At 38.3% G+C, this 12,500-nt stretch overlaps 1 protein-coding gene across 2 annotated transcripts in view; it reads right to left on the bottom strand.

Moving 5' to 3' along the window:
* Positions 1–2,719: 2,719 nt before the first annotated feature.
* LOC144639159 (uncharacterized) overlaps positions 2,720–12,500 on the bottom strand; it is a 15,388-nt gene continuing 5,607 nt past the window's right edge. The window contains exons 1-11 of one of the 2 annotated variants that reach the window (XM_078498414.1): positions 10,966–11,113; positions 10,777–10,883; positions 10,510–10,627; positions 8,943–8,996; positions 8,709–8,814; positions 7,047–8,094; positions 5,891–6,447; positions 5,191–5,322; positions 4,469–4,524; positions 3,885–3,983; positions 2,720–3,331 (exon numbers count right to left, since the gene is read on the bottom strand). In XM_078498414.1, the coding sequence (XP_078354540.1) occupies positions 3,200–3,331; positions 3,885–3,983; positions 4,469–4,524; positions 5,191–5,322; positions 5,891–6,447; positions 7,047–8,094; positions 8,709–8,814; positions 8,943–8,996; positions 10,510–10,627; positions 10,777–10,883; positions 10,966–11,004 (2,448 nt within the window). In that variant the 5' untranslated portion in view covers positions 11,005–11,113 and the 3' untranslated portion in view covers positions 2,720–3,199. Of the gene's footprint in view, positions 3,332–3,884; positions 3,984–4,468; positions 4,525–5,190; positions 5,323–5,890; positions 6,448–7,046; positions 8,095–8,708; positions 8,815–8,942; positions 8,997–10,509; positions 10,628–10,776; positions 10,884–10,965; positions 11,114–12,500 lie in introns of those variants that run through there. The other variant, XM_078498415.1, reaches the window with a different exon arrangement.

Here is a 12,500-nt window from a genome sequence, read left to right as displayed (position 1 = left end):
ATTTGAAGATGAAATACGAAAGAATATTGCTGTCTTTGACTGAAATTCCACTCGAACTGCGTAGATACGATCGCATGTTGTAAAGCCGATTCATGCAACATTGCTGTCAACGGCTCAACGCGAGGTCTCGTCCCTAACGACCTAGGCTGATGATGCATGTAGCGACCAAATTTGGCCTAATTTTTAACCGCTCCTAAGCTAAAAGAAGCCCCCATCTCTTGCATTTGTTTTAACTTCAATATATCTTTGAAAAGAGCGAGTTTTTTGGTATGGTTTATTTTTGACGTTTGTAATTTTTAAACGATGTAAGTGCTAGTGATTATTTATTCGTGTTTTAGTTACGCAATCCATTGTTTGTGCGACGCTTTTTATAGATCGCCTTTCAGACACACGTGCGTTGAGATAAGAAAGCTGACATGTCACTTTTAAAATTGTTATATAACGTTTGTAAATGTGACAAGTCACGTTTTTTCCACTACATCGCAAGTGATCACCCACAGCGGAAAGTAATCCCTTGAGAAATTAAAACAGTCCCTTGAGAAATTAAAAAAGTCCCTTGAGAGTTTACAAATATGTGGTTCAAAATCTTGTCCACATAACCCCTATTCTACCATTTTAGCTTGTAAACAAGCAAAAACGTCGAAAAAAATGGGGGTCACCGCGCTAGTTTTTGTGTAAAATGGATGGCATTATAGTAAATATACGACCCACGAGGTATATATTAGGAACCTTAGTAATCCAAATGGGGATTGCTATTGTTTCGAGAAAAATCATTTTTGCATTAAAAAATTAGTCTAGTTCAACAAAATAGACTTTGATCTTATATTAAATGTAGAATTTTTTTACAATGTAGAATTTTAAACTTTTCTTTAAATTGCAATATATTGTAGACAACCGTATGACATTTAAATTATTGCATTAAAAAATGGGGGTCACCGTGCTCGTTTAAGAGAAAATGACCATTTATTTCCCTACCGAGCTTAGCCTAAAGGGAATCTCGTAGTGTTCTGTGCGCGCGCGCGCTCGTGCGCGCGCTAAATGACGCGAAAACTTATGCGCAGCTAGAATGCGCAATGCAATACCGTGGAATCACCTTAAAGGATCTTTCAAAATAGTTCGAACAGACCCAAGTAAAAAAAAAAGATGCAGTGTCCCTTTTGCAGGTATGTAAAAGGGTACCACTTTTTATCGAAGGCACATGAAAGGTTACCTTTTCTGTCGAAAATGGAATACGAAAGGGGTAGAAAACGGGACTGTACCTTCCCGTATAAAAATCTTTCAAGTACCACGCCCTTAGTAATAAATAATAAATAAATAAAATGTCTTTATTTCGCTATTAAATACATAACAAACGTTACATTAAGCTTGTAAAAATCGCTTAAATTTTTTTACATATGCTTCAGCTTCTTTTGCAGACCATAGATACAGTATAACTCCGGTAACTCGAACTCGGATAACTCGAATTTTGGTACTTGCAGCTCGCCACGGATGCCCATTGAAATATTCCATTAATAGATTTTCTTCTCATGTAATCGGATTTAAACACTAAACGAGCACTACAGCAATTTGATTTTTATTAGAGCAACGAATAGATCACGTATCTGACAGTCATTTTCCACTCTTATCATAAAAATGTATGATCGTGTGGGAGTTTTTGACGAGATGAGTTAATTTACACTGTACTGTGGACTGAAAAGCTAAAAAATCGATAAACTATCGATTATAAACTTGGCAAATTGAATTTTAAATTGACCCCGATAACTCGAAACCCCGCTAACTCGAACTGTTTTTCGTTTCCCTTCAGACTTCGAGTTACCGGGGTTCTACTGTAGTCTTCCCTTACATTTTTCACGAGATTTTAACGCATGGCATTTGACTTCACCCAGAAATCCATTTTGTTTTCTTGTTTCAGCCAAATTTCCCTGGCTTTTCACAGACTTTGGCATGAGGTAGGATTTTCCCTTACTTTTTGCAAAATTCCCTGACTTTTTCCTAACCTTGAAAAAAAATTGTTTTTCCCTGACTTTTCCCTGACCGTGTCAACCCTGCAATTATCAATAAAGAAGCCCCTACAAAGTTGAACTTCCACGCCTATTTGGTTGGGGGCAACGCATACAGACCACAACTGAGAACACCAGCTCTCATGCTTTCAATCACTATCTTCTTATTGCTTAATATCATCTATATCTCGCAAGAAATCAGTCAGAGACTCCTAGCATAAAGGTCTTTCTTTCCTTACTGGAAAGCAAAGTCAAATGTGAAAGACAAATCGCTATTAAAAACTCTAGCTATTGAAAGTATGAAGCAAAGTGGACCACTCTCTGCATAAGCGATGCGGTAGCTTTCGTACCACTGATTAAGTAAAAGAGCCAGGTTAAGGTGCATTTTCTTTGTCTTATATATTTATCCTTTATCATTTTAGTTACATTAGATCTGTTTGTTATAGTGAGTAGCTGTATTAGTTTAGTGACAATTTCAGTTTTTTTTGTAAGTGCAGTGTAAGTTCTGTCAATTAGCTCCTGTGCCATGTATAGTGTTATAGTATTTTAGTCTCTTTTGTATTTAAAAAATCATCGCATTGTAAGTAGTGTAAGTGTTGTAAATAGTAAGTAGTGAGTAGTGGGCATCCTTTTTTTGTATTTTTGTAAGTGATGTACTTTTGTGTGATTGCAATTAAAAAAAAAAATACAGACCACAACAACAATGCTACGAAAACACGTTTTATTTACAATAATTTGTTGCAACACAAAATAGGATTTTTAATATTAAACTACTTCCCATGCAAACGGGTTTTAAACCCGCCGCCAAATTTTCGCTTAAATACGAAATTTGCTATGCGACGAAGTACATGTACACCACATGTCTGTAACTTCTTACTGATTTTAAATAATAAATACTGTAGTCATTATTTACCGGAATAGCTAACATGTGTTATTGGCAGTGTTCACGATACTTATTGACTACTTTGGACCAAACAATTTGAACAAAATAAGCCCGGAAGCATTCTTTGAAATCAGCCTCGCTTCCATGGTGTTTCTTCAGACCTGGAAATGAGGCTTGGAAGTAAACTTCCGGTTGATTGATGCAGATATTTGCCGGAAGTTATGCTCGTTGTCGCTTACAAACCACTACCAAAAGACTGTGAAGGGAAATCCTTCCAACAGTGATTAATTCAATGATTTTCTTTATTGCCACACTGTCACACAGCAATGTTTTCTGGGTTTGCTAAAGTTGCCAGGCTTTTCTGCGATTTTGTGAGTGTAAGGTTGATCTTCTTTTCCATTAAATCTTGGCGTATTTGCTTCAGCTCCTTTTGGGCGGCGTCGCGATTCTGAAAAAAAGAATATTGGTGTTTTTTTCTATAACTAATTTCATACTTTATTTCATTTTCCAATTATTTTTAAGTTAGCTAAGGAAAGGTCTTTTTCTGTCTCAGATAAACTTCAGCCAGATGTGATCACGTGCAAAATCAAAACCAATCACGTGAATTGGTTCGCGCCACTTTTTCCCATGCTTACCACCTGCTGCATGTAAATCGCATTTGATTAGCTCCCATAGTCTCTTAACCAATCACGTGCAATTATTTTGTTGCACGCGGCACAGTTCCCGCGCTTGCCACCCGTTTCTAGCATCGTGTTCTGATCGGTTTAGCGCGCTCGCCGACTCGCGCCTTCGGCACTCGCGGGATTGCGCCTTCGGCGCTCGAAGAGTTCAATATTCACGTTGCCCCCAAATAGAGAGCCTGCTCGCAGGCTATTTAGCGCACCAATCGACCTCTCTCGTGATTGTCTCTGCAGCTACGTGGGCTTAAAACTTGTAGAGGGAGGGGTGGGGCAGAAAGGCACTCTATATATTGGCGAAAGAGTGAATACTGGCAAACATACTTTCATTTCAGCAGTAAGTTTCATTTTCAGTTCTTCAATTCTTCTCCTTAGTTCTTCTACCTCGTGTTGTAACCGTGCGAGAGACATGCGTTGGTTTGTCTGTGGAAAAAGGACAATAAATTGAGTTACATTTGTTTGCCAGTTAAAACGTAGCCTCGTCCCTGAACTCTCTCTTCCGCTCGCCATTTATAGTGGTTGAACTCAGGCACGCGAAGAGAGAGTCCAGGATAATTGAATTCATATATGAACGAGCAATTTTAGGCGCGCGTCCCAAGCAAGTTACGCCACACACGTCTGTCGTTTCTGATTGGTTCGTTCTAAGCATGCACATGCAAGTTATCCTGGACTAACTCTTCCTGCGCCTAGGTTCAACCCCTATAAAGGGGCGCAAAAGAGAGAGTTCAGGGACTGGACTAGTTAACAAGCAATTGACACGTAACAATGCGCAAAATTTGCGTATTTTGTTGAGTTATTAGTTACATTTATTTAGCTTCCATGAAAACCGTTAAGTGCGTGTGGTTCTCGCATTCAAGTTCTGCGTTGGCAGCTCATAACTGATATTTTTGAAGTGTTCTTTTTATTACCTTTTCTGATGGTGACTTGAAGTCTGCTCCTCCTTGAGGCTTGCCGCCCTCTCGTTCTAAACACACAAAGATAAAATCCATGAAACAATAAGCTTTTCAAGAACACCTTGGTGTTGAAAACTTTTTAAGGGTACTGCCAACAATGCTTAATCTCATTTATAAGGTGGAAGGTGCCCTACTCTGTAATTAGTGTCAACTACCCACAACCCACCAGGTTGCGACTCTGACATGCGACTCTGATCTTCTCAAGCTTTCTCATAATTCTTCTTGAAACCAAGTTACACAACTGGCTACAAATATTTAACAATTATCCTACAAAATCGCACAGAATATCGCCTGATACTTAGCCGACGAGGCCGTAGACCGAGTCGGCTAAATTCAGACGATATTCCGCAAGATTGAGCAGGATAATTGTTTTATTATTAAACAAATTGTCAACGAAACACATTTTGAAGATAGAAAAACTGTATTTATGCAGCGCTTTACAAGATTTTGGACGAATCTTCACAACCTACGTATATCGCAGGATATCTGTTATGTACGGATGACAGATAACGTTAACATTTTGACCATATATGGGCAGCGCACGCATCTGTTGAATAATAAAGGAGTTCAGTCTCCCTACTAGATGCACAGGTGCACAGATTTGGGTGGCAAACCCTGACTGGGAACAGTTGTAATTGCTAATATAGGCAACCTACCTAATAACCAACATAACATACCTTTGTTTTCCAAGTACGACATTAAGGCCTTGTGCTGTGCATCAACCTCGTGCCTTAGTCTGTTCACTTGTTCCTCTAATGCAGCAGTCTTCCTCTTTTCCTCAAAAAACTTCTTTTTCCAAATGTTCTTTGCTACATATACAAGGTTGAAAAAGTGTTGGCCGAAGTAATAATCATCCTTATTTCTAGAACCCTAGTTTTCTTCAACCTCCCCAAAACTCGAATCAAAAGAGAAAAACACTGCAATTTCAGCCCCGATTTTGGAACCAATGGTCGTTTCTCTTGAAGGTTCAAGAAAGTGTCTGTGAGCCCTGAATCAAAACACATCTTCTCACAAGGGATGGAAATTAAAGTGTGATAATCTTTTTGAGCAGGGGATTCATTAATGTTTGGAGCAGGTTGGCATCAGGGTTTTGCACCCCCGGTCAAAAAATCATCAGACGGTCAATTTGCCCGGTGGCTGGCCCTTAATGAAACCCCTGTAAGAGATGACTGTTTGTATACCAATTCTCCTTACTGTCTGCCATACATGTACATTTCCTTTAATGCCATTTATCAGAATCTGATGATACATCAAGACAATATACAAAATGTTCCCTTGTTGCTGATTTTCTATATACTCATCAACTGTCTGCTTGACAATGTATTGACTTTGTAAGAAAAAATAAATAACACCAACATTGTTATGAGTAGCACTTACATTGATTCTTCTTCTGCAGTATCTGATTCTGTAACATCTTTGCCCGACGCACTTTAGACTCCCTCTCTTTTTCAGTGTCCACCCTGGCATTCTTCGCCTTCCTCAACTCAGCCTTCAGCTCCTCAAGCTCGCGACGTTTCCTATCCTTAGCTGACGGCGTGTCCTCACCGAGGTCTTTGTTACCCCTCTGCGGGTATTTCATGGGAGGTGGGGTGGGGACCTTGGGAATTGGAGGTATTTTGTATTTCTCGTCTAAAGTTTCAACAGGCTTTTTCACAGGCTTTTTGGCTGTTTTCTTTCCTTTGGCAGCATTCCCCTTTGCGCCCTCCTTCTTTGCAGCATCCTTTACACCCATTTTATTAGCATTCTTGCCTCCTGCATTCACGTCTCTTTCTCCTTCTACACCCTTTGATGTGTCTCTTAAAGCGTTTTTATCCTCATCTAGACTAAAATCGTTAACCCCAGTACTGTCATTGGCGCTGTCATCTTCCGCAGCCAATCCTTGGTTTTCGAGGACATGATTATTAAGATTGTCTTCTCTTCCAAAAGAATTATCCCTGAAAAAATCAAAGAAAGAAGCAAATTTAGAACACTATTCATACAAACATTGAGTTATAAAAAATTACAAAGAAAAAAAATGAGGCTGCAAAAGTCACTTTATTTTGTACCTAGCATAATTTGCTACCATAAGAATGTACTGTACTTTCTGCCAGAAAATAAACTGTTAATTTTTGTAAAAATTTTCACAGATCAGGTGTATGGAATATTGACATCACTGCTTGGGCATTATTCTCTGACATTAGGAACATTGATTGAAAATTCAAACTTCTACAATGTAACTGCAGGAATAACAAGCTTATATGAGATAGCGTTAAATAAATAAAAAATAATATTGACTATGAACAGCAAAAAATGACAATCAAAATATTTTGACAGCCTCTCACAAGACAAATGCCTCAACTTTCTAGACTAGATGATTATGCTATCTCCTGAGCTACAGGTGTAGATGACATATCACACGAGTAGGCGTCAACTATAAACTTTTGACTGGAACCACATACACTGTATAGACATGGCAGTTAGCTATAGGTGCTACATTAAGATTTAGACACATGAATGTTTATAGACTTAATCTATAAAGATTAAAAGAACTTACATATCATGTGATCCATTTCCAAAAGCATTGCCGTATTGCATTTCATCAGGTACTGGTGGCCTTCTTGCTCCCTTTGCTGGAGAAGGAAACTGAACAAACTTCGATCTCTCTTCAACTTCACTTAAACTTGGAGGAGATTCAACTCGACTCACTGTCACTTCACCGTACACAGCTGAATCATTTTGATCCTCATAAATAATATCTGCACTGTTTTCCTTTTGACTGCTGTGTTCTTTGTGTTGTGCTCGCTCAACAGAAGGAGACCGCGACCTATCTCTTCTTTTCTTTTTACCACCTTTAGGGTCCGCAGCTTTTTTCTTTTTGTCTGATGCCATCACAACTTTTTCATCAGCTTTACCACTTGCATCATTGTTATTCAATTCAGAAGCACCGTCCCTCCCAGTGGGTCCACTAACTGGTTCAGCCCGTTGAGCAGGAAATGGGGAGGAAATGACACGCCCAGAAGGAATGGGTGTGGGAGGGGACACCAGTGCCCCACCTTGACCAGGAACAGGTAAGCTCTGATAAACCTCTGGTTGAATAAACTTTACAGTCTTGGGTTCTGACTGATTGCTTCCTGATGAACTACTGCTTCCCTTCTTTTGCATTCTATGCTTTTTTGTCTTTGATGGAACAACGTTGGAAGCCTCTTCCTGTTCGTCTTGACTTCCCTTTTTCTGTTTCTTCCTATGTTCTGTTGTCTCCATCGCTGTTGGTCTATCACCTCCATCATTCTCAGAAGATCCACCGCTTCTATCCTCTAATGACTGACGTCTGCCAGCGACCTCATCATTTCTCTCACCCTGTGGTCTCTCATAGTCACTGCTACCCTCATCATCAGATAAAGACTTGTTAGATCTGCTGGTCCTCTCAGCGCGATTAACAAAGCGCTCATCCCTAGTTTGGAAACCCATCTGTTCCATGTGGCCAGATTGCTGAGGTAGATAACCCCCAGGTAGCAGGTTTGACAGGGCTTGTGGATTCTGCATATATCCTGCTGGATATCCTGCTGGTGGTAACTGGTGAGGCTGAATAGAAGCCATACCAGCTGTAGAAAAGAAATTAAATAGTAATTAGAAAAAAAGGTACAGTGGAATTCCTATTTCTTTACCCTCAATTTTTCAAACCATTAACTTCAAGAACTGAAAAAATGATTACTCCCAATTCTCATTCAACTCTCTGGTTTCTTTATTTTCTAAACTCCCTGATTACTCCCAATTTTACAAACTCCTCAACAATTTTCTAGAACCAATTTTCATTTCCCTATTTTGGAGGTTAAAAAAAGAATTCCACTGTTTAAAACTGTACAGTTCAGTATTTTTATCGGGTAACAGTTTGTTATGCTGAACAGGGTGGTTCTGACTTTCACTCTGTGAATCAAATGCTCGAGTGTCACCATTGAAACCATAAAATGTAAGCTTTTGTGCAGTCCTTCTATAAATTATGGTGCATTTATCTTTGGTTAAAAAATTTTTCAAACCAGTTCGATTTTTACTTCCCTTTGTTTCAGATTATGGTAATAAATATAAGACAACAAAAAATAAAAATCGAACTGAATTGAAAAATCTTAAACCAAAGATAAATTTTAACCACAACATAATACTTTGTTAATGCAATTCTTATTAACTTTTTTTTACAAAAATGAGTTAGTTTATTATGCACCTGTTGTCAGGCCATGTGTTTGTATGATGGTATTTGCAGCATTCTCCACTGGTTTAGCTACAGAGTCATGTGTTCCAGGAAGGATAAAAATCTCTGGGCTGTAGGCCTGCAAAGGAATAAAGAGGTAGTTATAATTGTTAATGTGCATGTAAATATAAGACAAGTAACTTATCCTACATTTACATGTAGGTACACTGTACATTAAACTTTTTGTAACAGAGTAAACAGTCTTACCACAGGTGGTAAAAAGTCCTTTGCCTTGAGCAAGCGCTCTTGATTTTCTTTTATCTGAAAAAAGAACCATTAAATGATGATTAATAAGAGTGACAATTTTTAAGAAATACTTTTACCTATCCAATCTTTTATTTTCACTAAAATATAAAAGAATCATTTAAAACAAAAATGTGATTGATCAAATGATTATGATGTTTTCTATTTACAACATTTATTAATTTTTATCTGATCACACTCATGGGTCTAGGGGTAAGACCCATGGGGTCAGACCATTTCCTATTGAGGGTTTCACTTCACTCTCAGACCCCCTTTAAAAGCAAGAAAGGGACCAATTCAATTCTCGCTTTGTCTTCAACCCACCCCACCCCCTCTCTCTCACACACACACCCTTCTACAGAGGCCCTGCCAAGGGGGTTCTTGTGTCCCTTGTCTGAATTTGAAAATGTTGCCTGTAGGTCTGCCACAGGATCCAAGAAAAAACCTGATGTTGATAATTTCAAAATGGTAATTCGCTATTGTTTTCCTATTCTCTACAATAAAATTTAATGATGAGTGGTTCCACAAAACATCCATACCCACCCCACAGGTCATAGGAAATTCTGATGGGGTGGGGGCCGCAAAAGCCAAAGTAAGTACAAGTTGTATGAAGCTAAACTGGAATTTCTGGGGAAAAAGGGGCAGGAGTCAAACCAAACATCCTTTATTAGAAAAGTATGGATATTTTCTGGAACAAAAAATTGTGAAATTTTGGTTGCATGGGATAACTTAGTTCAACTTCTCACAATGACTGCACAAAAATTAACACATTATTTCTTATTTACACACTTTCACACATTTGCATAAAACTTAAAAACAAAAAAGTCTTCATCACATAGGTGAATATTGTTTGACAATCTCAAAGGCAATTATAACGAATATTGAACACAAAATTAACTTCAATAGATTACGACAATAAATAATATTGGAAATGAATAAATTAAATTTTATGTCTACCAAGAAAAACCAATATCTTTGATAGCCAAGCACGATAAAATCGGCTAAAACAATCATTGTTTGGAAGAAACAAACTAGAATATCCTGAAAACTGACACAACGCAAAAGAAAGCTAACAGAAAGAAGCTGAACTAAGCTCGAAATGTCATCTTTTATTATTGTCTGGAAAAAATTGACAGAACACCTGCCCCGGCTTTTGAGAGCTCCCGAGTCGGTAAGATTAGGAAATTCGAGAACCCATAACCTTAAATAATTAAAATCTGCGAAAACTAACTAATAGGTAATTTACAGCTCAAGTCATTGTCGTTTTGGTTGGCAGATGTTTTCAAGTTCATTATAGAGCAATATGCGAAAATCCAATAAAATAGAATTAACACGGAAAAACACAAGATCTTAGATGTAAAGAAACAGTTGAATAAACCAGAAGCTTACATGTAAAGCTCGTGTAATTCTTTCGGGGAATGCCGCAAATTTAAATCCTTTGACCTCGTAAAAGGGACACAAAATAATAATAAGCTTACATGTAGCTTGGTTTGATATGGTATTGAGGTTTTATTTTTAATTGCAAACTCACCACGGCCATACATCTTCCAACGGATCGTAGAAACACATAGTCCTCTGGTACAACTTCTGGCCCCAATTGCTCCTCGATGTGATCTCGTAGATAATTCAAAGAAACGTACGGTTGAACCCTAGAACGATCACAAACATGCGTTGAATGAGAAACGTTTCAGGAACTACAATGTATAAAAGGAAGCGGAAAGAATCAAAATTGTACGCGTTTGAGCGCTTGTATTCCGCGTTATTTCTTTTCAATTTTAAGATAAAACGGCACAATTACCTTACAAATCCCGCGGAAACTGACTCCAAAGCAATGTTGTTAAAGGCTGTACGGTATTTTTCGAGCCACAGATCCAAGGGAACGACAAATATGTGTAAATCTGCCAACTGAACAAAAGGACAAAGTATGCTCAATTTCACAATCATACTTGCACCGGTCTATTAGCAGATTTTCAGCTCATTTTTTTACCTCGTCCGGTGGCAAAAGACCACTACTATGCGCCGACATCCTAAAAGACACTCAGTGTAGACAAGAAATGCTCATCCTTCGGTTAAAAGCAGTAATTTTCCCAATACACTCTACTTGTATTTTTTCAAGCCACACTTTCTGTCGTCAAGCGTTTATTTATTGCCCACTTACTTGTTGTTAATCACGTGACGAAAGCTTGGTGACGTCATGTCTCATGCAAATGAGCGGGAAATAAGGGCAATCGAACAATTTGATTGGTTGAAAGTGAAAGCGAAATCAACGAAGTGGCAGTTAATTAGTTAAAATACAAAAGGTATAAAAGAATGCTAAGAAGTATTTACACTAGGGATTAAGTTTGTGTACAGCTTTGAGGATTAAAGGATTTTCTTTTATCTGTCTGATTCGTAAAGGCGATGATTGCTTGCATGTCTCGCGAAGGCTTGATAAATAGCTCGCTTGTTTTGTTTGGATTCGAAAGCCGTCGTTTGCACTGAAAGCTTGCTGCATTTACGCCGTCAAACCTCATAGTAAAGATTTTAAAACATGAAAAAAGTTCTTAAAAAATTAGTCTCGGTACTGTATTTAAAAAAATAGTTATTCAACAAGACGCCAATTTAAATTAATGTCTTGTTCAGAAAGTGTAAATTAATCTCGAGTTCTTTTAATAATCTGGCCAGGCCTACCAGAGAAAAGATACACATGCTGTTTGCAGTGCACACTATCATAACTTTTTTAAATCTTAACTGAGGCTGCTGAGGTACTTATGCACTGCACTGACTACATCGACAAGCAACTAAAGCGAAATATCGTTTTACAGCTTTCAGGTCCTTTCACTTCAGTGTGTTGACCATGTTTTCAAAACACGATTCGCCCATCATAATTAAGACCAATTAAGTATTTTGGCAAACTTGCCGGCATGTGGTTGAACATAGAACTGCGGGGGCAAGTTGTATTGAGAATTGAGATTGTACTCTAATCGCTCTTAGCATAATCTAGCTAAAGACCGACTATTAGGTCAACTCGCAATTAATTTGATTGGCTACTCAAGGGCGGTCAGACTGCCCTGGGAGCGCGCGCAAGTTAATTGCCGAAATCACAAACCAAAATTAAAAAATAAACCACTTTCACTGATCTTTTGTTGAATAGATCGGTCTATGGGTTATGGAAAATAAATTAGATGGCTTGCTCTCGGTTTCTACCGACTTTTGAAAGTTGACTCGGCCGGGGACTTCAACTTCCGTCAATTATCCACTTTGAACTTTTTCTTGTTTTTCTGCTCAAATTAAATTTGCATAGAATTGTAGCCTTTGGACTGCAATCCTTTAGAGTTTACTCGCCCTCGGTTTCAATGAGCAATAGTCAACTCTGAGCACTGCACCTTTTTGTCTATTTGCTCAAAGAAAATTCGGGCTTGTGCGTGCTTTCCTACAAGCCTTAAGAGTGTTCTAGGATATAGTCAACATCTATAAAATATTTCTTTTGGTAACAAATGTTTGTTAAAGCCGGGGACATTCCGATTTCTAGTGGCTCAGTTA

The sequence above is a fragment of the Oculina patagonica genome, chromosome 14, assembly GCF_052425735.1.
Source record: "Oculina patagonica isolate OP01 chromosome 14, crgOcupat, whole genome shotgun sequence".
NCBI lineage: Eukaryota > Metazoa > Cnidaria > Anthozoa > Scleractinia > Oculinidae > Oculina > Oculina patagonica.
The sequence above is the reverse complement of the archived record's forward strand: the minus strand, read 5'-3'. Positions and strand labels throughout refer to the sequence as shown.